At 47.4% G+C, this 25,484-nt stretch overlaps 1 protein-coding gene across 1 annotated transcript in view; it reads right to left on the bottom strand.

Moving 5' to 3' along the window:
- ADCY8 (adenylate cyclase 8) overlaps positions 1-20,255 on the bottom strand; it is a 170,549-nt gene extending 150,294 nt beyond the window's left edge. The window contains exon 1 of the mRNA XM_011373832.1: positions 19,290-20,255. Coding sequence (XP_011372134.1) covers positions 19,290-20,255 — 966 coding nt within the window. The remainder of the gene's footprint in view (positions 1-19,289) is intronic.
- Between the last annotated feature and the right edge of the window lie 5,229 nt (positions 20,256-25,484).

Genomic DNA, 25,484 nt, shown 5'->3' with positions numbered 1-25,484 from the left:
GCATACCTAATAAATGTTTGTTGAGTGATAAAATAAATTAGTGACTCCTACATTGCCAGTGGTCGGAAAAGAATCAGGGGTCCTTCCTGAGAAGGTCCCTCAGAAATGCAGACACAGGGGCATTTGCAACGCTCCGTGGGAAATGAAGTCTATCCATATTCACAGGCAGGCAAATCAGACAAAAGACCAAATCAGACCAAAGTGGACACTGATTCAATTCTCTCCCCTCTTTATCTCGGGCCCGTCAGGCATTGCGTCTAAAGTGCATTATGGATGCAGACAGAAGGAGGCCCAGGGTCTGCTGGGGCCTGTGAGACTCCAGTGGATTGCTCCCCTGCTGCAGAGACCCTTCCTGTCCTCCTGGTCAGGTCACTGGCGGGTCACTGAGGAAACAGCCACCTTTGCCACATTCTCAGTTCCTGACACAGAGGCCAGGGAAGAGCTGGGAGTCTGGGTTGTCTACCTTGAAGAGTGGTTCTGTTTCCAGGGTAGGCTTTAAAAATGTTTAAATGAAGCTGGCAGGCTGAGCCTAGGGTAGTTTTGTTATAGTTTTGGGGACAGATGTGTGTAGGAGAGTCTAGCTTAGGGACAACACTGTAGGTACCTCCAGTAGTGTCGTGTCAGACCAAGAGTCGTCCTCGGTGGTGGAGACGGTGTGGGAGTGGAATAAGGCTACGGGATCCAGTGGCTGCACCACTTACCCCACTCCCCGAAGCTGATGCCATGATCAAATGGGACACCCTGGTGCCATCCTGTAGTCAATTACTTTTCAAGAATGGGGTGCCCCCATGCAAATTCAGTGGACGCTTTACATCAAAGGGTCCACGGTATTCCCGGTAGGTAGAATGCATGAGTCTGGGAAACGAGAGGAGGAAGTAGGAATGGCCCTACTTATCCCTAATGATCTACTTGTGGAGCCTGTGATGACAGCCTAAAACCCTGGGCTCAAGTGGCTTTGGAATTCCAGCTTTCCACAGGCTGAATACTTCCGCCAGGCGACACAGCCAGAGTGCTACCGAACTGTAGCATATGGCATGTTGGATTTCTCATGTCGAGTGACTACTAGACAAGAAGAGTCACCAGCCAGGTAGGAGCGATACCCTGGCCTGAAAAAGGCATGGTGACCAGAGGTACAGACCTCTGAGAGGTTAGAATCTGGACCAAGCCATCAGGTAAACCACCAAGACCAGCAGAGGTGCTGGCTGAGGGTGAGTCGAGTCCAGAACAAACAGAAGAAGAGGGAGACCACGTGTACCAGGTGCAGCCCAAGACCAGCGGCAATGGTGGGGACTATAATTTATCCCATTAATTGTCCTCCTCTAAGTGTCCCCGAAGAAGAGAGGCTCACCAGGATCACAGAAGAACTGCTCTTAGAACTCGTGTGAAGGGTTCCTAGCGGCACAAGGGGTGGACTGTGGTGGGTCCTGTGGGGGCCGTGAGAGCTCCCTTCAGGACTGACGCATGGAGAATCCTCTCCTAGGGTGGCTGCTGGCAGACAGCCCTCCGCCGTCAGCCTCCTTGGAGGACCCGACGAGGGCCTTCTCACCCAAGGTCATGCCCCAAGACTGAGCGACGCAGGAGAATAAATGTTTGTAACTCCAACTCAGATATCTCAGAAAGATCTCAGCTGCAGAACCCCCCACGCGACTGACAGGCCTCTGCCGAAACTGCATCACAGGTCAACTAGCTCCTTTCTCTCCCCTTCCGTGGGTGCCGATTCGGACAGCATCCCCTGATAGACTCCCTACGCACTAATCTCCCTCTCAGAGTCTACTTCTCAGGAGATCAAATCTGTAACAACCAGCAAGTGTTCATTACCCTTACTGATGCAGTAGCCTCCAATGCTTGTGGAATGAGTGATTTAATTCATGAATTTAATTAGTCTGTACCATCCAGACCCGTAGATGGAAGAGGAGGATGACTATCTCATAGGTAGCTTCCTCCTTTCTTCATTCATTTTGTAAATATTCATTGAGTCCCAAATATGATGTAGGTTCTGTTTTAGATTCCAGGGGCAAAAAAAAAAAAAAAAAAAAAAATAACTAAGGTGCCTTCTCTATGGGGCATCTACTGGGGACCTTAATTTAGACCAAGTAGTTAAAGGAAAACCTCTGATGAATGAAATACTTAAATGAAACCTGAAGAATGAGGAGGAGTTGGCCAAGAAAAGAGGCAGGCAGCAATTCCTCCGGGGGTGAGGGGAGGGGGTGGGGGTCGGGGGAAGGGTGGCCCCACAGTATGTGGTAGGAAAGGGCCCCTTGAGTGAGCTCTAGTCTTGTGTACTCTGATGCCCTTGGAGGTTGAATCCCTTCTAGATCCTGGTGAAAACCACCGGAGAGTTCCACGGAAAATGATTCTCTAGCCCTATGTCTCTGCCCCGAGACTCCTTCCACCCGGCGATGTGCACCAGTCAGAATTAGCTCCTCCTCGCCAGCCTCCCTGCCATCTCTCCCTTCTTCTCCCTGTGTCGCAGATGGCAGTGTCAAGGAGGTGGTGGCGGCAGCTCCTAAGGAATTTTTTTGGTGTGAGCATGAAGGAGGCGTCCTGTAATGTGATGGTTACTATGGCAATTTTTATTGGGTAATTGGGTTTGAAGAAACATTTTGATTCATCATTAGTTACTGAGCTAAAAATAGCAGCTTCCCAAGAGCTTGTTTTCTGTTAAAATGCATCTGTTGTGCAGGGTTGACTAAGTACAGTAGCGACCAAAAACTGGAGCGTTTTCTCAAGTCACCTATGTCTTGCCACTGACTCTCCAAGGAAGCCCATATTATCTTCGGCTTTGCTTTACAAAAAGGGTGTTTACTGTTACAAAGGAATATCACATTGATCTAAGAAAGATGAAAAAAAGAGTTTCTAGGACAGAGTCGAGTAGCCCAATTCATAGAGAAGGTGACTTTATATGGAATAACTTTACAAAGTTTCCCAACTGTTTTACAGGGTGGGAGGGATAAAATGGTTTCCCAGCACTGTTTTCTCTGATGAGGACAGAGAACAGAATGCCTTGAAAATGACAGCTAATCTGCGGACAAACGTCAGTTGACATCTGTAGTAGGGAATAAACATCGGCTAATCTGTTCACAAGGGTTTAGTTTACCTCTGCTTTTCCAAGTGTGCTTATTTAACGTTTGAATCAAATAAAATGTTTTTTCCAAATGTAAGTACATGGTGGCTATTCGTAAGTGCAGTGTGTTTTGGTCTACAGTGCTGAGTTATACACTTTGTGACACATTAGGTAGTAAAAATATAATAAAAGCCAGGAACATAAAATGTCTCCAGCCCACGGTGACTCACGCGCAACACCACCCCGTTTGCAATGTTTTTCATAAATATGCTCATTCTAGATTTGAATCCTCATTCCGCCGCTGACCACAGCTAAGCCTATTTCACCAATTTAAAAAGAGTGGGACAATTAACCTTCCGGGATTGCCACAGGATAAAAGATGGTCACGAACGGAAAAGCCCCACCACAGTCTCTGCGACTGAGACTGAGCGATGCAAAGATCTGCTTCTGAATCCCCAGCTCTGCCTTTGCTAGTCTGGGAAGATGAGGTATTTACTTAACCTCTGTAAGCCTCAGGCTCCTCATATATTAAATGGGACAACTGTACCTACTTCATGCGGTGTCGTGACAGAGAGAGGAAATTACATAGGGTCCTTGGCCTATGATGAGCATTCAGTATATGTTAGCTGTGACTATCAATAGTAATTTCTATTCCTTTCTCATTGAGACTCTGTGTTCCTTTAATAAGGGATTATGTGTCATACTTAATTCTTTTGGACTCCATAATTCTTTTGGACTCATGTGACAATGTCATTTATTTTGCAAACTGGGACACTTTTGAGCGTGAAAGGAGACAGGCATACATCTGGAGTGTCCTGGACACACCACGATGTATGGGCCTCCTACCCGTGGCATACACTGCTGGGGGAGGCACAGGCCAATTGCCTGTCTTCAAACTCCATTCCCAGGCGATTGCTTAATAAAGAGCAGTCACTTCAAATCAGTAAGCGTACAGCTCTGGGGATGTGTCAGTCAACAAATCAGTCTAAATCCCTCTATCACCCTATGGGGACACTGACGATAAACAAATAAGTAAAAACGCATAGCATTTCCCGTGCACCGATGAAAAGTGCTATGGAGAAAAATAAAGCCGATTAAGAGGAGAAGGTAAAGAGAGGAGAAGCGGGCTCCTCCTTCCTGTGGGGTCAGGGACGGTATCTCTGATATGGTTACATCTGAGCAGAGATGCAAAAAAGGGGAGCAAACCAGTCAGGCATCCGAAGGAATGATGTGGAGTAAATGTTCCATTATCAGCAAACACTCGTAGCCAGTAAAAGGGATAAAGAAGGATGATCGATAAGACACGAGCTAGTCACCTTTACAGAGACTTTAAAAACCCACTTCCGATATGCCTGCTGTCTGCTCTACAATTCGGGCTATTCAATCTTTAAACAATTCGTGACAGATAGCTGTATCCAACTGTGACCATTGCAAAAATAATAGTTAAATTTATTAAGTTTCTCCTAGATGCCTGGCGCTTTATAAAAAATATTTTCCCCTTACAATAACAGGTCAGTATGGGGGTTATGACACCCACTTTTCCGATGAGAAATGTGAGGCTCGAGAGGTGAAGACACCTGTCTGTGCCCACGGCCAGGCGGTGGGGGCTGAGAATGAACCGTGTCTGCTGACTGCAAACGTCCAGCCCCTTTTCCGAAGACTCTGCTTTTAATCTCTACGTCTAGAGAAGAAGCCTGTGTTGGTCTGAGAATGAGAAGAAACATCCAGACCCAGTGACTGATGGAAATCCCTTCCCTCATGCATCACCCAGCCAATATTTCTTCAGTGCCTAGGACAGGCCAGGCACTGTCCTCCACTCCGGGATGCAAAAAAACGACACAGTTTCCTATCTGCGCCCCTGCCCTGCTGGCAGCAGAGCCAAATTCATTATCGGGAGTGGTAGAAGGAAAAAGTGATTTTTTTTTTTTTTTTAAATGGAGCACTGTAAAGGGGAGGGCAATGTGGGGGGTGGGCAGTGATGCCACGTGGAAGAGAGGTGACCAATTTAAATAAGAACGTCAGGGTAGATGTTCTGAGAAGGTGGCTTTCCAGCCAAAACGTGGAGGAGGAGAGTGAGTGAACCATGCGGACGTCTGGGCAAAGGACGCTCCGGGCGGAGGGACCAGCCGATGGTAAGGCCAGGAGGGGACACTCGAAGGACTTCTAGGAGAGACTGAGCTGGAACTGAGCGAAAGAGGGAGAGTGTCGTGGGACACAGGGCCGAAGAAGGTGGGGGCCGGAGGCGGATCTTGTGGTCCCCCGAGGGACAGCAGGCTCATCCAGCACAAAAGGGGAGCCGTGCTAGATTTGGGGCAGAGGAGGGGCTGACTTGCCTATCTCCTCGACTCAGGAGTTGTCCCCCAGAAAGCCACTGGCCTGTCTGCCAGAACGGGTAGGACACAAAATGCAGGCTGCCTCCTGATTCCTTCTGAAGTTTTTTAGCCCTAAGAGTCCCTCTCCTGCCCCCATCCAGGACACTGGGGACAGGAGTCCTGCTTCAATTCGAAGGGGCCTTTGGTGGCCTTGACCATCCTTTCAAACTTGGAATGTCTGTGGTTCTAGAAATCCAAGTCCGATGACCAGAGGCATTCAGATTGGGGTTCCTCGCTCCCACCGTGAGTCCTGTGGACAATGGCCTTGTATTTAAGTACAGGAAGTATGTTTGTGTAACTGCCCTCTGTGGTCTGGAGGGAGAAACACTGAGAAGCCAGGAGGCGGCAGGTTCTGGGTGTGCTGCTGGTAGAGCTTCCCCTCTCCTGGGGTTTGGGGGGCAGCCGCCAGAGGGCGCTGCTCTCACTTGTACCGCCAGCCGGGGGTCTGACACCACCGCCAGCCAGGGGCAGGCACAGGAACTAATCAGCAATCACGGGGCGATAACAGCTCATTTCCTCTACCCAGTAGAGTTTTGCAAATGGTGACAGAGATGCCATGTGGGAAGGGGAAAAAATATTCCCACTAGGTAGTGAACAGCGCAGGAACGGGAGGCTGCCGGGGGTCTGGATGGGAAGAGGCCTTTTGGGGCTGCCTCGCGTCTGAGAAGCAACAGGGCTCGTCCGCTAACCAAGTTACACCAGCTGCACGCTAAACAGCAGAAAACTTAAAAATAGAAATTATATTACAAATGCCAAGTATTTTTCTTTTTTTAGTATGAGAGCTCCGAGCAGATTATTTGGCGTCAGTGTTGGTTCAAAGGAAAGAAGTGAGCTTTGAAATACAGGTTTCTCCTCCAACGTTTCATCAAAATAGTGGCTCAGTGGAGTTCCAATACTGCCTCCTTTAACTATTGCTTAGTTTTTAAAGGTCAAAGAGAACACTCCGAGAAAGAGAAATCGTCCTTTCTCTCTCTTTTTTGTTTTGTTTCCTTTGGTAAAATACACCATATTGGAGAAATAACATTTGTATTAAACACAGTCTCTCAGCTTTCCATCAAATGATTTGGAAAGATCAGGTAAAATATCACAGGCATACATTTGCATTAACCAGGCTGTTTGCTGGTGGTGCTATGGCCTGAGCCTCCTACCAATCTTTTCATTTTGGCTGCGATACTCTCCCCAGCAGCCCTGTTCATTCGTTCATTACTTACGGACCTGTCCCCAAAGTGGAGCAGACAAACAACAGTAGGACTCAAAAATCCTTCTCATTAGTCTGTCAGTCTGTCTGTCCGTCCGTCTGTCCATCCGTCCATCCATCCATCCATCCATCTGTCCATCCAATCCCACATTAATGTCGATTTCCTCTTTGAGGTCAACACATCCTATATGTTTACTTGACAACGCAGCTTTATTGAGATTCGTCATAAGAAATAAGCAGTAAGAGTAATTACGTTTAATAAAACTGGGCGTTGCCTCTTTCATGACACCATCTCTTTAAAGACTGTGGAAGCCACGAGTATTTTTACCAGCACATAAACTATGAAAAGAAGAGCATAATGATTTTGTGCAGGATCGCTGGAGTTACAAATTGGCAGATTCATCGGGTCATCTTCCCTTGGTACGATTCCTGTTCTACTGCTGGTGCCGAAAATATTTTATCTGCAGATTTTAGCCTTATCCAGTACTTGAGTCAGAGAGAAACAGTCCAGAAGCCTGGCAGAAGCAGCAACCTGAACCCTGGTCCACCAAAGCTTATCTCACCTTCTTGAACATTGAAATTCTATTGCCATACATCCTCTAAAGAAGCCAGAAGTACCAACTGGACCTTTAACTCCAGCCCCACGTTAATCCCCACCCTTCCTCCCTCCCGCTCTTCCCTCCCTCCCTTCCACTCTCCGTCATAAATAAATAAATAAACGCCAGTCAAGTATGGGATACTGAGAAGATCCTGGTGAGCAAGCAAATCAGACTCATTCTCTATTTCCATTGCACTTACTGTTAGGTAGGAAAGACAGTCGCAGGATTAATAGTCACACACACACACACACACACACACACACACACACACACACACACGGTATATGCTTTCCGATAAAAGAGGGGGGATTTAAAAATGTGATTAAGTTGCAACCGAAGGGAGGGCAGGGAAGCTCCCCAGAAAAGGTTCCTTGGGCTGAGAATAAGGGAAGAGCATCTCAGGCAAAGGAGGAGTAAAAATTCAGACAGCTCAGAGGCAGAAAAAGGCACGTGCGTCTTTCAAGGAACTGAATGAAGGGCACTGCGTCTCTGGGAATGAGGAGGAGATGGAGAATGCCACCATCGGAGGGAGGCACATCAGACCTAAAAGGTGGGTGGGTCCCAGGACAGAGTTCCGCCTTTGTCTGAAGAGCAGCGGTCTAGGCCGTCATCATAAGAAAATCACCACGCTGGTGCCACCGTGGACGGTAGGTTGGAAAGGGTTGAAAGGAGCAGAGACACAGGTGGATAGACTTGGGGACATTCAGGACTCGTCAGGAACTTGCGATAGACTGGCTATGGGAGCTCAGAGCGGGAGAAGGGACAGGGATGCCTGGGGGCTTTCTGGCTGTTGACTTCTGTCCTGTGTTGGGCAGAGTTCCAACCCAATGGGAGAGCAAGGCAGCCCGCTCCTGGGTGACAGCATTCGACTCATCTGTTTCAGAAATAATACGACTACTGTCTAGTGCTTGGATACTGGTGTTTATTGGTTCAAACTCTTTCATATTCATCAACTCCTTTCATATTTAAAAATGGTAAAGTTTTGGCAGCAGGCATCTTATTGTCATCTTGTTATGGATGAAGCGCCTGATGTAGAGCAGGCTTAAGGCAGTTCCTTAAGGCCACAGTGTCTATATCCTGGGGTCCGCAGACAACAAAAAGGAAACCACAAAAGCCAGTCCCCCAGCTGTGGATACTCAGGCTACGTAAGCGCCCAGCTCTATCACTTCTAGGCAACGCTGGCAGAAAATGGCTTGTTGATCACAGCTGACATGCACATTTGAAAAAAGCCGGATAGGTAATTCTGATAAGCACCACCAAGTCACTAATTAAATATTCAAAAGAAACCGTTGTCTGTCAATTAAATATCTCAGTCACTATTCCCTTCAAAACAAATGGACTGACTAAAATGGCGCACAATTTTACAACCCGGTATTGTCCGTCATTAAACCACTAGAAGAAATTAAATATTAAATACCGTCTAATAAGTAATTCTCTCAGCATTTGCTACATCATTACTCATATTTCTCTTCCTTCTCGGAGGTCACAGACCTCAGCAAGCCATGTTTGCTATGGGAATTCTCATTATCTGATTTTAAGAGACAAACAAACCAAGAAAGCATACGAATCCCCACGTTCACATTCATTATAACTCATGGGAATAAACACTTTAGAGCTATGGGGAACCTCAAAAATGATTTCATACTGATAGAATTTTAGAGCTGTGAGGAATTCATTTCGAGACTGAAACAGGTCAAGTGGTCTGTGCATTGCTGTGCCTTATTAGATGTAAAATCCTAGGTTCGTCTTTCGATGACTATGAGGTGCTACTTTCAATGCCATGTGCTGCCCTGAGCTCCATAGAGCAGTAACAAGATTATAAGGATTGCTACCATTCGGAATACAAATTTCATTTGTCTTCTTCATTACTTCTAGTGCATTGCCTCTGAAACTAGCAGAGTTAATTGAGATAAAGTGGCCTTATAAGACCGTCAGATTGAGGGGCAGCTTTGAAATGAGACAGGTGTGGTTTAGAATACCTTATTACTTGTACGTCCGAAGGGAAATGATGTGACTACCCTGAGCTCAGTCTCCTTGGCTCTCAAAAAAAAGCAGCAGCAATGCTGATGCTAAGACAACTGTTAGGGCATTTACTCATCAAGCCTCTGCTATGAGTGTCCTTGTGATGTGGCCATGTCCATTCCAAGGATGCACAAAAGGATGGAGCCTAGCCTCAAAGAGCATGTGGTTTAGTAGTAGAAACAGACAAGGCAGCCATAATCCTGGTCTTACCTGCCAACTCCTAGTCCTCCTTCAGGTCTTAATTAAGAAATATTTTCTCAGTTTGAATCTGGTTCTTTCTTTTAATTAGAAACCAGGGCCGGGACTCGGTTTTGGCAGGCTTGGTGCCTAGGGCACACGGTGGCAGGAAGTGCTTCCTCTCAGGGCTGTACAAGTGCAAGGTCAGCACCTGAGAGTGAGCGCCTCTCATCTTCGCATCCTGGATGCCTAACTAGCCTCTATCTAGCCACCGCCTGGCGCCAAACCACGTCATCTGGCTTTAAAGCACTTAACCCGGTTCTTATCTTTCTCATAGAGAAGTGGGGACACTATTCATTTGATGTTGACTGTCTGGGGCCATGAACCCATTCTCACATGAGCTGCCCACCACCGACACCTTAGGAAGGCTCACCCAAGTGACGGGGAGGGTTTGACTTTGAACTTAGGAGAAAACAAGTGTGCTCTTACTGGTTTTGGTTCTATTTCTTGAACTGACAATAGAAAAATGAACTAAGTGGGATAATGATTCACAAAACTGAAAACAGAAGACTTATACTCGTAATCCTTTTTGGACTTCATGAAGACTGCTTCAGTTAACTAACTGCCTTGGGTTTCAATATCCCAAACCAGGCTTTATTTGGGTTTTAGGCAGTCTACAGACAGACTGGCCCCATTAAGATACAAACTGGTCTTTATGTGATAGGTTTTAAGCTGTGGGAAATGGTGGACAAAGCAATTATCCAGTTACTGTGCTCAGCAAAGTCAACGGTGTTGTTCTATGGCCTCCTCTTAGGAGCGAGGCTGACTAGTTGAGTGCTCAAAGCCAGGTAGGAAGGTTGAGGCACCTCTTGCCCACGGCTGCAGCTGAGCGAAGTCAGATGGTGAACATCCACTGGTGACCGGAAGGGAGCACTGCTGGGAGGTCAGGTCGAAGAAGCAATTCTGCATCTATCACAAAGCAAAGACGGCCTCAGGGAAGTGTTTGTGTTGGGATTCAGAGCTGGGGTGCTGAGGAACCCAGGAGGAAGCCAACGGCAAGGTAAGACCTGCATTAATACTTGCGCTCCAGTTTGGATGGGCTGAGTCTATTTAAAATATTCAGGAATGGGCAAACACCTATGGATAATACGAATAATTTAGGTCCATATTTTTTTTTCCCTAATTTTTAATTTTCTTCTACTTTTTTTTTTTTACTTAAATAATCTGGATAATCACTTGATTTTTTTCTACTATAAATTCGTTAATACAAGCCTAGTGAAAACTCAGCTTATGGCTTTCAGCCTAAAGCACTTCATGGGATAACTCTGGGTGTGTTTTTCCTGTCTTGACCAGAGAAACCGACTTCTGTTCTCTCACTGGTTCTCATTTCCTGTGGATGACTGTGTGATCAAGGAGAAGGAGATGGCCATGGAATAATCATTCCTTCCATTCACGTAGAAGTACGGTAATTCGGAGCTACCCATGGGCCAGGTGCCACGCTAGGTGGTAGGGACCAAAGATGAGTAGGGCACACTCCTTGACCTCCTTGGGCTCATGGCCTGGTGGGCACATGGGAACGTTATGTTGCTCTGACGAGGGAAAATGCATTGTGTGCCAAGAAGAGGGAATTAAGCCTTACACGAGCACCTCGTCTGCCCACCCTTGTGTGCAGATGGGTTGCCTCGAGCTCCAAGGCCAGCTGCTCCGTTTTTAGCTGGGGTCACTGTGAACACAGAGCGGCTGGAGAGCCCGGAGCTGCAGATCAGCCTGACCTTCTCCACACATGGCAATTGCTTCCTCATGCCAGGCCTCCTGGTCACCAGGGGTGGGGTGCATTCAGTTTGTAATAAGGTGATAGGTAACTATCCAACCTCTTAGCCTTTCCCCAGAGTCCCTTTACATTTGTCACTAGGATGGAATGTCCATACCCATTTACATACCCAATTTCTTCTAGAGTCTGACCTTTCCTTTCACGCAACTCCTAAAAGAAATCCACTGCAGTTTTGATTTTTTTTTTCGTGCTTTAGAAGTCTGTAGTAAAAGCAGCCCGAGCCTTGTCTTTCTGTAGAATATTTACTGAATGCTGTGTTCCAGACATGTTCTAAGAGCCAGGCACAAACCTCCCACCTCTGCACCAGTCAAACTCCCTCCCCAAACCCATTCAAGCATCAGCCTCGTTACAGCAACAACCTTGACCGTTTAGTGCACACAGCTGTGTTGCAAAACCCAGAACCCAACAGGCAGTCAACAAATACTTGTTGAACAACTTACCTACTCAACCTCATTCTTCCTAATGCAATCCTGAGTTTTTGAGGGGTGGTAAAATCTAATCTCTGTTTGCCATTCTCTCTTGCTGAGGGAGTGGCCTTGTGTCAGAATTTTGGCCCCCAAAATATAAGCAGACATCACTGGGCAGGGATTCCAGAAGAGCTCCTAAAGTGGCAGCCAACTCAGTGGGCAAATGTCCTTTGGCCATCTTGGCCTCTTGCCCTTTGTCCTCTCCTTCTTCCTGCCTGCAAAGCAGCCATGATGGCTTGGACATGCAGCCAATAGCTTTCGACTGACCTTGAGGAAAAGACCGCCCACATGGGAATCTCCCTTAGGCCATCCCTTGTAGACTGCAGTACAGCTTTCCCTTGAATAATCCCTTGACGGGGAGCTCAGCACTTCAAAAAGCAGCCCTTTGAGCATCTGTTAGTTACAAAGCCTCGGCTTCAGGTGAACCCAAATCTCTGGTGCTATAGCAACCACCCATGGGTCTTGACTCTGTTCTAGAAGACGGCATAACATACGTGGTCTTTCTTCATTATAAAAGCACCCCCAAGTATTTGAGGACACCCACCTTCTATCCTCTATATCCCTTCTATCCCCAGGCCTCTCTATGTTCTTCTTCTTCTTCTTTTTTTTTTTTTTGGTCCAGTTCTGTTAAATTTTTTATGCTTCATTTCTTCTTCTCGTGTTCTGAGTTAAAGGAATACGTATATTTTGCTTACGCATTCCCTAATTCTTAGTCATCTATTGTATAAGCAACCACATGTATTCAGCATTAGATCACACACAAAAAAAAGAAGAAAAGATTCTGAAATGGTTTACTCCAGTCAACTGGAAGCAGCTGACACAGGACAAGGATGTGTTGTTTACAAAATGCTTCAAAAATAGTTCTTGATTCGTGTGAAAATTTTAGACTGGCATGCACTTTATACAGAGATGGCGGTTTTAAAAATTTACTCATTAAAAAAAATCAAAACGTGAATATGATTTAATTTCACATCGAGCTCATGTCTTCACCATGAATAATTTTATCATTTCCTGATTTAGGAGAATTTTGGTCTTCGAACAAAGAGTTGAGGCAAAAAAGTCAGGAAGTGGGATGGGAGGGATAGAAAACCCCAGAAACTAAATAATGTGCGAGGGATTGTACATATTAAATACGTGATCTAGGTAAATGCAATTCGAATATCAAGTCACAGACATGCCCAATGAGAGTCTAATGCAGAGACGTCTAAGAAACAACGAAGCACAGGTCTATCTGACAACGAACACGTTGGGTTATCATGCCAGTTCATTGATGGAGAGGTGGTCACACCGCTGCATTCAGTGTCAGAATGCAACTTTTATTCCCCCCTCCCTGGAATGTGGCCAGGCCTCCTTTAAAGCGTCTGGCAGTTCAATGGTTAATTCATCTACTCCACATTCTTTCTCTACCCTGCAAGGCTGACTGTGAAAAATCTTGCAGTGAGAAAAGCTGGCTTCCAAGTGCTGCTTAAGTGACCTGACTTCTTAAAATAGTCCTTCATAAACAAAACTCACATGAGATAATTTGAGTGTGTAAATCCAGTTATGCTTCCTGGGGAAGCAGAGGGCAGATTATTCTGGCTTCCACGGCTCTGCTGTGGCCGACTAGGTAAAGCGGCTTCCTCTGCTAGAGCCCCAAGAAAATGCCGGGGAAGAAATTATTTACAGAACCCATTCTCTTGCTAACTGAGGTTCGAATGGATAGATCACAGAAAATTCGCCAATCTTCAGTTTCTGTTACCTCGAATTCCAGCCCAGAGAGAGCAAAGAGCACACTTCAAAAGCAATGTGTCAAGGGAACTGATATGCTGTCCAACTGTGTATTCTGGACCTGCTGTTCTCCCAGGGAATCAATATTATGCCCCTTTGTTGGTGAGGAAAGGTTTGAGATGAATGTTGCAAGTGCCTCCTAAGTTCTGAAAATAAACACATGTAGGACCAACTGAAACAGACCCACTTGTGAAATGAATAAATTAGCATCCTAAGAAATATTTAGACAACAGTGAAATATCGCATCAGCACGATTGTAGTAGTGTCCTTTGATTACACACTAACAGCAGCACTGAGTTTGGGATAAACTTTTTTTTTTTAAAAAAAAACCTTTTCTTTATATCCTGGGTTTCATTTGTTTTTGAGGTGCCCTTAAAATGTCATCAAACATCAAGGTGTAACTATGACTAATGTATTGGTCCTACTTAGCATGACATTGCAGCAGCTGCTCCAGAAGTAAAGACCTCCCAGTCTTCCCAGTTCTAACCTAATTATGCTATGACCCACTGATAGCAGTCAGGTGACATTGCCAGATATGAAGGAATACACATTTATAATTCAATCTCGCAAAGCACGCACCCTACAATCATTTTACAACTCTCCATAAATCAGATGCCATGTCTATTTGCAACTCCAGGGCAAAGGTGTCTAAAATCAGGCTGATTGGATTTAATTGGTCATTTTGGAAGTCATTAAAAATATCCTTTGCAAAGTCTACTCTCTATCCACCACCCTCCCAAAGGGAGAAAAGAAGGAAACGTTAGAACCAAAAAGGACAGTCTCTGGGTATTTTTCACAAAAAAGAATATTTCCATTTTCTGGCATTCAGAGGAATCTCTTGGGGATGTTGACACTCAAATCTGTTTTTGAAAGTCATTTTCTCAGACATGCTGGGATGAGGCAATTATTGTTTTTGAAGCCTACGTAAATTTGCTAAAGGAAAATGTACAGAAAGGGAGATATTTGGGGTTTAACAAAACGCACACCGTACCTAGCGAAGTGCACTCATTTAATGGTTATTTGTGTGTTTTGAAGTGAGTTGCTACCTTGATATCAACTACCCAAGTGAAATGACTTAAATTACATCATCTGGTGTACATTAAGTAGGCATATGATTCTCTTTACTTGATTTGAGTTAGACAGAGAACTTACACACTTACATTTAAATTGTTCAAATAGGATTGGAAGTGCATTTGAAAGCACACACAAAAGCCTGTTTTTTTTCCCCCCTGATCTCCATCTATTACTCACACCATAAGCCACTCTCTTACACAGTACAAACAAGACATTTTCCCTAAAAATGATTTTTCAAAGGCCAAATAGTAAGCTAAAAGTCCTTGCTCTTAGTCAAGTTTAATGACCACGATTTAATTAGAACTTTTCTGGCTCTCGTCTCTGCTATTTGATGGGATATGTGTAAGACAGGCATGAGAACACTGCATGGACAATTCCAGTCTGACAGCATGACCTTGAGCGCTAACTAACCTGGACTTGCATACCTGGCTGCCTGTGCTTCTAGAGTTATCTTGAAGAAATTACTTCTGCTCTGACACTTCTGCTTATCTACCTCACCAAGAGGTTACAGAAGACTAATTAGCCACAAGCTTTAACATTTTAGAGTTGTCCTAGAGGAAAGAATAATACAGCAATCTTTCTGGTTGCCCATATTGTCTTTCGGTTTTCCAATAACTACATGATTTTCACCATCTCATCACTAATGAGCTGAAGAATGAGCACGAAAAAAGTTTTAAATGTTAGGTAGCTCATATTATTGTCACCAGCAATTAAAATAGAGGGAAAATGCTAATCATGGCAATAGGGCTTGGAATTCATCTGCTCCAATGAAAGAACCTAGCAAATATAACCTTATCATTGACATTTGATTGATACATATAATGTCTTTTGGTAATGGATATACTCATCTAGCAGGATAAATAATTTGTTTAAGATGGAGGGAGAACCTGTGTCTCACAGGGACCCTGGACCAAGACATTGGCATCACTGGTTTAAATCCCATTCATGCAGCTGATTTAACTTGAAATGAGCGAGGCAGGACTGCAGCCCATAATTGAAGTGTTTCCTGCAGCTGAGCTTTGTCAGTGTGAACGTAACAGGAGCCCTTAGGACTGGGCTCTGGACCTTCTGAAGTTTCCTCGGTATTCCCAATGCCGCTTTGGACCTAGAAAATAGGTGGGTGCTCACAGCTGCCCTGGACAATAATCTCTGTTCTTGGGCGGGCAACCCATGACCTCAGTGAACTTCTCTGTTCACCGAGTGGAGCAAACATAAATCATTTCTTCGCGGATGGCAAGGAACTTCCTCAGTGGCCCCTTTTAAGTTCCATCTTGTACCCACAGTGGAAAGCACATGGTCATCTAAACACAGGATGCTGTCTCTTCACACAGGGCATCTGCAGAGATGTGCAGTTTGGCTGATACCCTGTCAAGCCACAGATATGATAATTCCCTTCACCAGGGGAAGAGGAGAAGTGGGTTCCCGAAGCTTGGATTAAGGGAAGGCAATCATTGGCTCATTTGTTACTTTGGAAAATGGCATTTTCAGTGAAATGAAACAGATGCTCATGCGTGTTGATTGCATATACGTTCTAGTTTCCTGCTTCTCGAAAATGCTAAGTTAAATGTGAGCCATTTTCTTAACAGGAATCAAGATTAATGTAGAGCAAGATGATATCCCAGTGTTTGTGGCCTTCAGTTCACAAATTTGTCTCCAGCTGAGAAAGATGATGAGCTTACTACAAAGAGACTATTCGCAGGAATATGGTCATTTTTCTCTCATAATTTCCCTTTGGCTTTTTCGTTAAATGCTATTTCGTGTGCTATGTGGAGTATGACTCTCTTGAGCAGTGAAACAGGTACCCCTCACTCTTGAGCCATTTCAAGTGCTTATGTGTTTAGAGGAACAAGCCCTAAAGGGCCTCTGATGAAAGACTGGCTCTGGAGCTAGAATTCGAATCCTGCTCTCACCACCTGCCAGGCTCATCATCTTTGGGACGTCCCCTTAAAGTCTCTAAGAATCAGGAATTTCTTCCCTAAAATGAAAATGACACCATCTGTTTGTCATCATTCGATGTGATAATGTATGTAGTTACATGTAAAAGATTGTACAAATGTAAAGGATTATTATTGTGCTTTGATTCCTCCAAAAGTGTTTACATATAAAAGACTGCCTTACATAAACTTACATGTGTGTGTGTAGAAAGCTTCCACCAACACAACATCAGGGAATGTGAGTATTTTATAATACTGCCTATGCAGTGAGTAGTCTTGTTCATTCAGTGGCTGTTGAGTACCTACTATGTACCTGGCCTTTTTCAAGGTGCTAAGGATAAAGTGGTAAACATGACAGACAACATCTTAGCCTTAAGGAGTATACTATCAAAAAGGGAAAACGAAACAGTATCTATTCAAAAAATCACAGATTTTTTTTTTTTTTTAAGCAATGCATTCTCCACTCATCCATCCGCAGGATATAAGAACCTCTAGAGGGCGCCAAAGGAAATGTTTTGCGGCCAAAGATAGGCAGGTTCTTTCAGCACCTAAGGGGAAGGAGAGCGCCCTGGTTGTTCCTTAGAGTCCGACGACAGACTCACGCAACGGAAGTTTGTCTACAATTCCCACCCGACCAGAAAGTTGAATCGGCTCGGTCTGCATGTACCAGGACCTTGGTTTCCACAGTAAAGGGTTGTTTATGATGAGGTGTGAGCGAGAAGACATTTGGGGGTATTTTTATTCTACTGCCATCTGGTAGTATTTGAGTAGAGTATAAAACAAATATGGAGCCAAAATTTACTTTCTGGATTCATTTGGCAAGAAAAATGTCTCTATATTTAGAACTCAGAAAATATTCATCATTGGCCACTTAGGATGTGTTATGCTAAATACTATTCCAAACTGACTTGATGAAATCTTTTAGTAATGTGTACTAAGGAAGGCTTGTGTTTGAAAAGCAATAAGTTATAATAACTGGAATTTTATGAAACTGATCAGATAACTATGATATACTGTGAAGACAACTCAGTGAAAAAAAGAAGGGAAGAGAAAGAAGAGAGAAAGGGGAAAAGGAAAGAGAAGCAACAGAGGAGAAGAGACATCTGCTGATGTCTAGGTACATAGTGAGGAAAATGAAAAAAAAAAGAATTAGAGAGCTTGGAAGAAAGTGAGAGGCTCAGACAATATTGGGGTTCAGATCCATCTGCAAATAAGATTGAGAAGCACAGTTAAAATATAATTTTATACAATCCCAAATTGAGTCGGATATGGGTATTAAAGGTTCCTGATGATTTTGAGAAAGCATCCATTCTTGTCTCTAATGAGGAAAAGTTCAGCTGGTCCGCCATTACTAACTGAGGCTCTCATCACCCCATCTCATGCCTGATGATCACGGCCGCATACTTGATACCCTCTTTCTCTGCCTACGAAGCCTTCAAAAAACACTGTAGAAGCGGCCAACGAGATACCGAACGTGAGTGGATGGAGAGAGAACCATCGAAGAGAAGAGACTCCCAGACCGACTAGAAACTCAGAAGGTCGACAACGGATAAAGCACTCTGAGGGGGCCGGCGCTCTAAACAACACGGGTGATTTTCGGAGGTGTCATACCAGTTTATTCTAAGAACCATCTACTCAAACCTGACCACAAGGAAGAAGAGTGTTTAAGCTTCCAATACAGCAGAAGTGGCATCGAGGCTGAGGCCTGAGCAGGAATAGACAAAGCAGTCTCCTGTCCCAGCACCTCCCATCTGCCTTCTACGTGAAAACCCTTCAGCTTGCATTTCCCTCATTTTTATAGAGAAGCCCCCAAACTTAGTGTTCTGTTACCTGCCAGGCATTTGGCAAGGAAAATGGCAGACCATTAATTATCTATTGGTTTTAATGAACTTAAACAATAGAAGCACTGTCTACCTTCTCCTTCACAGACAATGGGAACTTTATTCACACAGACACATCCATATTTAATGGGGAAAAATAGGAAGAAGGGGGAAGAAAGGAGAAAGAGACCTAAGAATTGAGTTCTGCCTAAATATTTCAAACCATCTACATCAAAACGCCCCTTTTCAATTAAGCAAAACTTGCATTTTTGGCCAATGACATTCCCTCGCCCCCACACACACCAGCACCAATTCCTGAGGTTGATTTACTCAAAGCACTGGGGCTGGGTTTTGTAAAAGAAAAAAAAAAAGATATCATTTTAGATCGCCAAGGCAATAAAGAATGCTGAGATACAACATGTGTCACAGGATTGTCTGAAGGATTGGGCGCGATCATATAAGCACGGGTCCAAACATCAGCAATTAGTATGTGTTTAGCAAATGTTGATTCCTTGCAGAAGTGAGGATTTGATGCGCAACGATACACAGAAACCCAGCTCTGAATCTCCAGGTCTCTTCCAATACCCTGCTGTGACTCCCATGAGTAAAGCTGTTAAGGAATGGGTCACCTTCTAAATCGGGTACTTCTCCTCCCCTTCTGTCTCCTGCTCCAGAGGCTGCAGACCTTGGGGCATGTGTGCCAGCAGAATGAAGCCTACTTCTTAGCTGATGTCAGAGAAGAATTACTCACAGAATCAGAGAAAGGTAAAGTTGGTAGAAACTTTAGAGGTCGTTTCGTTCCAATTATTCTAAGGGGGGGGAGATACACCATCCACTATTATCCAGGACCTCCTAGGAGCAAAGCACTGTGCCAGGCTGGGGGAGGGGCAACCCTGCCTCTCAGAAAGCTATTACTAAGTAACGCAGAGGAGGCAGGGGGAAGGGCAAGGCTGGCAGGAGTTACCTGGTTGATGGAAATGACCGCCAGCCGGGGGATGACCACTTGGAGGACCACCTGCAGCAAGGAGGTGCCCAGGCCCGCTAAGATGGCCCAGGTGAGCGGCAGCGGCAGCATGCTATAGGTGGCGAAGAGTGTGAAGAGCACATAGCCAATGCCATCGCCCAGAAGCCCGTAGCCAAGGCCTGCTGCCAAGATCTGGGTGGTCATGGCTACCCAGGTGACCACGCCGCTGTACTGCAGGTACGTGTGCGAGGTGGTGTCCTTCCTGACCACCACCAGGGCGCAGATCACCACCTCGATGCCCGTGAAGAAGCCTAGCAGGATGCCCTTGAGCGGGTCCATGGGGGCCGAGGCCAGGCTCAAGTGAAGAACCAAGAGGGTGAGTTTGGTCAGCACGTCCAGCACATTCATCACCACCTCGGATTTGCGCCTCTGGCCCAGGAAATAGCGCTGGTACAGGCGCTCCAGATCCCGGGACTTGAAGGAGTTGCGCAGGGTGGGAAAAATGACCCCTCGGTAGCTGTAGCCCCCGCTGAGGAAGAAATCCGAGTTGCTCGGGGCGCAGTCAAGGTGCAGGAAGCCTAGGTCGCCCCCGCCCCCGCTGCCACTGGCGCTGCCGCTCCCACTGCGTTCCGGGAAGACTTTGGTGCTGCCGGTGCTGTGTGCTCGCTCCCCGGGGCCCAGCGAGTAAAGGGGCAGCGCCGAGTCGCTGGACAGCTGCGACGCGTGGTGGTTGGGGCCGCTGCCTGCCGGCTCCGAGCCTTTGCCCGAGCCTCCGCTCCCGCCGCCGCCGCCGCCCCGGTGCCCGTGAATGAAGCGCTGCTCCGTGATGTGCCGCACCGCCGTCTGCCACAGCAGCCGCTGCGGCCGAGAGCCGCTCTCGCCGTCGCCGTCGCCGGCCGGGGGCGTCGGGTGGATGGTGTAGAGTTCCTCGCTGCCGCTCAGGCAGCGCACATCGGAGAGCTCCATGGCTCCGGGCCGCAGGAAGGGGGGTGCAGAGCCGGCGGGAGGCGGCTGGGGGGAGGGCGTTCCTGAAGCCCCAAAGGCGGCCTGGTAGGAGCTTGGTGGCGGACCCTTCTGTCCCTTGCCGCCCCGTTGCAGGAGTCCTGGGCAGAAGGCCCCCTGCACGTCAGGTCATAGTGCGATCTGGGGCAAAGGGCGCCTGTAAGACCGCCGCAGACCCCTGCGTCCTTGCGCGCCGCCCTCCCGCTAACCCGCGCAGCTTGGGTGCGCGGCAGCGGCGGCTATTTGTCCACAGAAGCCGCGGCGCTGCGAGCCACGTAGCCCCTTTCCCGGGCTCCGGCTTCTCGTCTGGCTCTCGGCTCAGCGTCTTGGCGCAGCCTTTGCTCCCCAAAAGGCGCCCGGGCGCCGTGTTTCTGCTGCGCGCCGGGCGGGTCCTGGCTGCGGCACTGGGCTCCGGACGCCCACGGCTCGGCGGCTGCCGGGGGCTGGCCTACGGTGACCGGCGGCGGCGATGGGTGTGAAGTTAGCAGCTGTGGCTGGAACGGAGCCCTTCGGAGAACTCCATTGCGCCGGGATGGGGAGCCGGGGCGGAGCTGGGGGCGGGGGCAACGAGCGGGGAGCCGTGGGGGGGACAGTGCGGTGGCTGGGTGCCCCGCGGGCGGGTTGGAGAGGTGGTAGCCTCAGAGCTAACAAGTCACCAAACAGTTAATTTGAAGGAGGGAGTGTGCTGAGGCACCCTTCTGGGCTCGTTTCTGGCTGTCTCCACTTCCTGCGCAGGCTCTGGCCCGACGCATCCCTCGGGGCAGGGGCAGGGCCTCAAGGTCCCAGTCGCGGCTGTAAGGCGAGGTCAAGTCTAACGGCTGTGCTTCCGAGAGGTCGCGACACACAGTTCCCATTCCCCTCACTTCGCTGTTTGGAGTCCTTCTGGCCAGGAGCTGGGAGGAGCGGGAGGCGGGGGCAGGCGACAGTGGGGTGGGCTCCAAAGCCAACAGCTCGAAGAGAAGCCACCGGTGCGGATCCGAGGCTTGGTGGGTGCGGCGGGTGTGAGGCTTGGGCGAGACAGGAGACCCGAGGTCGCCGGGAAGTCGACCGAGACGCCTCGGGGTCCGGGGAAGCGTCGCGTGCCACCCTGGCGCTCTGAAGCGTGCTGCGGGCGACAGGGAGGAATTTGGAGACCGGTCAGATGGGTCAGACACCCGCGGAGACTTAAACCCTCCCTCGCGCCGAGCCACGCCCCCGTAACAGGGGGGTGGGGTGGGAGTGGTGGCGCGGACGCGGCCCCCAGACCTGGTCCGCACGCCCGGGATCTCGAAGGCAGCAGCTCGGGCAGAGAGCGGCGTGGCAGAGGACGGCTGCAGGCTGGGGCGGGCGCGGCGTCCCCGGCCTTGCCCGGGTGAGCCGACCCCGCGCTCCAGCTGGCCGCGCAGGCCGGTTCCTCGCTGCTCTTTTTTAAGCACCGGCCCGGGTCCTCCGCAGGTGCGCAGCCAGGACTCGTAGGCCGCTTTGCCCACGGACTCCCAGAGCGCAGTGCGCGAAATTAAGGCTCTCCTTTCCGCTGTCACCACCTAAGGGTCTTTCGGCAAAGCCAACTTTCGGGCTGAAAAGCAAAATATCCCAAGAAGCCGCAATTGTAGGAGCAGGCAGCTTCCTGCGGAGCGTCTTAACTACACCAATCCGGAGGGGTGGAGGGCGCGCCCCCGACCGCCTGGCACACCAAGTTTCTGCCGGCTCACGGGAGGGGTCTAGGAGGACGAGCGGAAGGCGTTTCCAGCGCCCGCTGGAGCCTCGGTTTCCCGCCCCCTGGGCTTCGGCGCGCGGATGCGGACAAAGCCTCCAGGGCGCTTGGGGCAGCCAAGGAGCAGCGCCCCACGGAGCGGGGGCTCCAGGTGCGGGGTCCGCAGGGCGAGGGCGGCTACGCAACCCTGAGCCCGGCTGCAGGTGGCGGAGCCGCGGTGGCCGCCACCTCCGCCACCGCGACAGTGGCTGCAGCCCGTGGATCCCGGGCCCTGAGCTCAGTCAGCTGATGGCCAATGACGTCAGGCCCTGGGCGCTTTCGCGGCTCCCCGTGGCGTCCCATGAAAGCCTAAATGACCGCTTCGCCGCCCCCTCTGCCCCTCCAGAGCTGGCGATGCTTCTGAGCTCGAGAGCAGGAACCTCCCTCCCCCTGCCTGCCCTGGGCAAGAATAGTTCTCAATGCCGGCCCCCCCAACCCCCACCACCACGACTACGCACACCACTTCCAGGGTTATTTGTGTTCCCCGTGTCCCAGAAGCAAGGGATTTTTTTTCCTTTTTCTTTCTTTTACACACACATATACACACGGGGTTCGGTTTACACCCAGAACTGGCCTTGCACAGAGAATCCCAGCAGAGGGAAGAAGCCTCTAACATTTCCCCAGATCCCTAAACAGTAGATCTCTGGGATGTGATACACATCTTGGAAAGGACCCTCTAATCCCAAACCTTTGGAGTTGTACCCTACCATCGATCAAGAAAGAGAATAAAACTGAACCCTCCATCGGAGATAGAAAGAAGGTCGATTCTATTTCTAACCTAGTTTTTAGATATATTATTTGAACCGTAAAGATTTCCCAGAGTAGCTGGCCTATCCTAGGGGGCTAGGGCTGGAAGTTAAGGGCAAAGCACCCCCAGAACCTCAGTTTTGCAGTTATCTAGATCTTAATGAAATAATCCCAGGAATTGTAGATCCCTGAGAATGAAATGCAACACTCGCTTCTTCCTTCATAAATTCCTTGGACTCATTAGCTTCATCAGCTGTCCTGAAACTCTGGGGTGGGTATTGAGTCTCTTGATTTGAGGAGAGAGCCCAAGGAAAGCACAGGGCTGGGAAGTGGGGGGAGGGGAGGCATGTTCCTGAAGACCCTAAGGCAGGACGGGTGGGGAGCTGTGACCTCTCTCTGCCTACATAGCCACAAGTCATCTGGACTAACGACCATATTAGTAAACTTGGCAGTGGAAGACACCTCTTTATTTTCTCAATTCTTTCTCCTTGGGAGCTTGAGAACTCAACCTGAATAAATGACTGGTTGAATGCAGATGGAACTTTCCTATGAAAATCTTCTCCTGGACATATCCCAGGATGATTTATTCAGCAGCAAAAGGAGGCATGCCAAGGAGGGGGAGATTGGACCCAATCAGATAAAATGACTCAGGCTGATGAATGAGCATAGCATGGTACAGAAAGAAACTCAAAAGAATTTCATGAAGTCAGAGGTTGAAACTAATGTATCAGGGAGAAGAAAACATTGCATCTGGTCAGCTGGCTCCTCTGAACTTTCCTTTGCTGTAAGGGTGTTAGGACAGCTTGTTTCACAATAAGAACACAGGTGACACAATTAGATTCAAATGTTATTCTCCTTTTGGGGAGACACAGTGCCATTCAGCCCAAAAGGCGGTCTGTTTGTAAATAGCAGCATTGGCTCTGCACAAATATTGAGATTTTTTTTTGAAATATACAAACCACCAAATAATTATTACTTAAAACAAGAGATGTCAACACACCGCTTTGAGGCTTCGATGGACTTAGCATGCTTTCATTTATTCCTGCATATTTATTATGGCTGGGACTCTACTATGTTCCAGGGACAGTATTTTGCCAACTCGGTGTTTTTTTGTAAGAAGTCTCTTCCTCTTGGAATTTCTCTCCATTTCTCTCTTCTCCATTTCCTTCCCTCAAAACGCTACCCGCCACATCCTTCATAGCCTGAGCAATGTTGTCTTTGCAGAAAGCCTTTCCTGATATCCCCAGCGAGAACTGACTTCCTTCTCTGTTGTCTTCTGGTCTGTTCTGGGTACTTCCACTGTGGCTCTAGCACAGGGGCTTGGCTATACCCCATCTGCTTACTCATTTGTCTCACACCTACCCACCAATCAGAGAGCTCCTTGAAGGAGAGAACTGACTTTCCTTAGGCCCATATCCCCCAGTTTCTAGCAACTGTATTGTACACAGAGATACTAAAATTAGCAAATCTTTATAAAGCATCGCTCCCTTAAGATCTTTATGATTATCTCTTATCATCGCTCCAGCAATTCTTTGAGTTAGATCCTTCTCCACTCTTCCCCCATTTTATTGACTAGGATACTGAGTCTCCAGGTGGCTAAGTAACTTGCCCGGGATCTCCTGGTTAATAGATAGCAAAATTCCAGCAGTCAAACTCAGATTGCATAAATTTAGCATCCTTGAGCCTTAATAAAATGCTGTCACAAGCAGTCAACAAATGTTGACCTAATTTAAATAGCACTGACAGAAATGAAAATGTCAAATATAGTTTGAGTTTCCGAATGCAAATTAAATAAGAGGCTTCTGAGATATTTAGGTTTTGAGAGGTGTGGAAGGATGACCCCGAATGGCAGATCAAGGTAGCAGAACTAATAATGTGAATAGAGGGTCTATTTTTGCTCAGTTTAAGCCGTAGATGCTATTTCTACAGTTTGTGAAAAAGCTGGCTTTAACCAAAATAATTTATTCAGTCTACTTTATTTGGGTAGTAGTGTTAGGGGGGAACTCTCTTGAGTCCTTGGAAAATGCCATATTTGTTTTGCGATGTTACTGCATACCGTCAGCCACATGTGTGGTAGATGTGTTTAAGAAAATAAAATTTGTTTCCCTCAAGTGCATCTTTGACTTGCTAGGTCAACAATATTATATATAAATTCAAATTTTATAAGAGCTGTTGCGCCCTTTGCAAAAAAAAAAAAAAAAAAAAAAAAACAAACAAAAAAAAACATAGAAACCCTGACCCTCACTGAAGACATATAAAATATTCACATGTAAAAGAAAAGATGGACTCGGCTCAGGAAGGGACCTGAAACCAGAGAGATCCAGTTTCCTAAGGGAAGGAGGGTGTTTGTGACCAGGCAGCTTCCAAAGTTGGAAATCCTTAAAGGAAAAGCGGATGAAATTTGCTAAGAGAGTAAACCTTAAACGTTCTTACCACACAGGCACGGGGGTTGGGGGAGCGGGGGGAAGATGACAGCTATACGAGGGGATGGACATGTTACTTGGCTGAATTGTGTGATTAACTCACATGGTATAAGTATATCAAAGCGTCAAATTGCACCTAACCCATGCACTGGAAATACATACAATTCTAATTTCAATCCTACCTTGGTGAAGTTGGGCAGTGGGGCGGGAAGCACATGCCTGCCTTGCCTGGAAGCGCTGCTTTTAGGAAATATCAAAGGCATCAATTGCTGAGATAGAACTCCAGGGAAA

Source organism: Pteropus vampyrus, unplaced genomic scaffold (assembly GCF_000151845.1).
Source record: "Pteropus vampyrus isolate Shadow unplaced genomic scaffold, Pvam_2.0 Scaffold232, whole genome shotgun sequence".
Classification (NCBI taxonomy): Eukaryota; Metazoa; Chordata; class Mammalia; order Chiroptera; family Pteropodidae; genus Pteropus; species Pteropus vampyrus.
The sequence above is the reverse complement of the archived record's forward strand: the minus strand, read 5'-3'. Positions and strand labels throughout refer to the sequence as shown.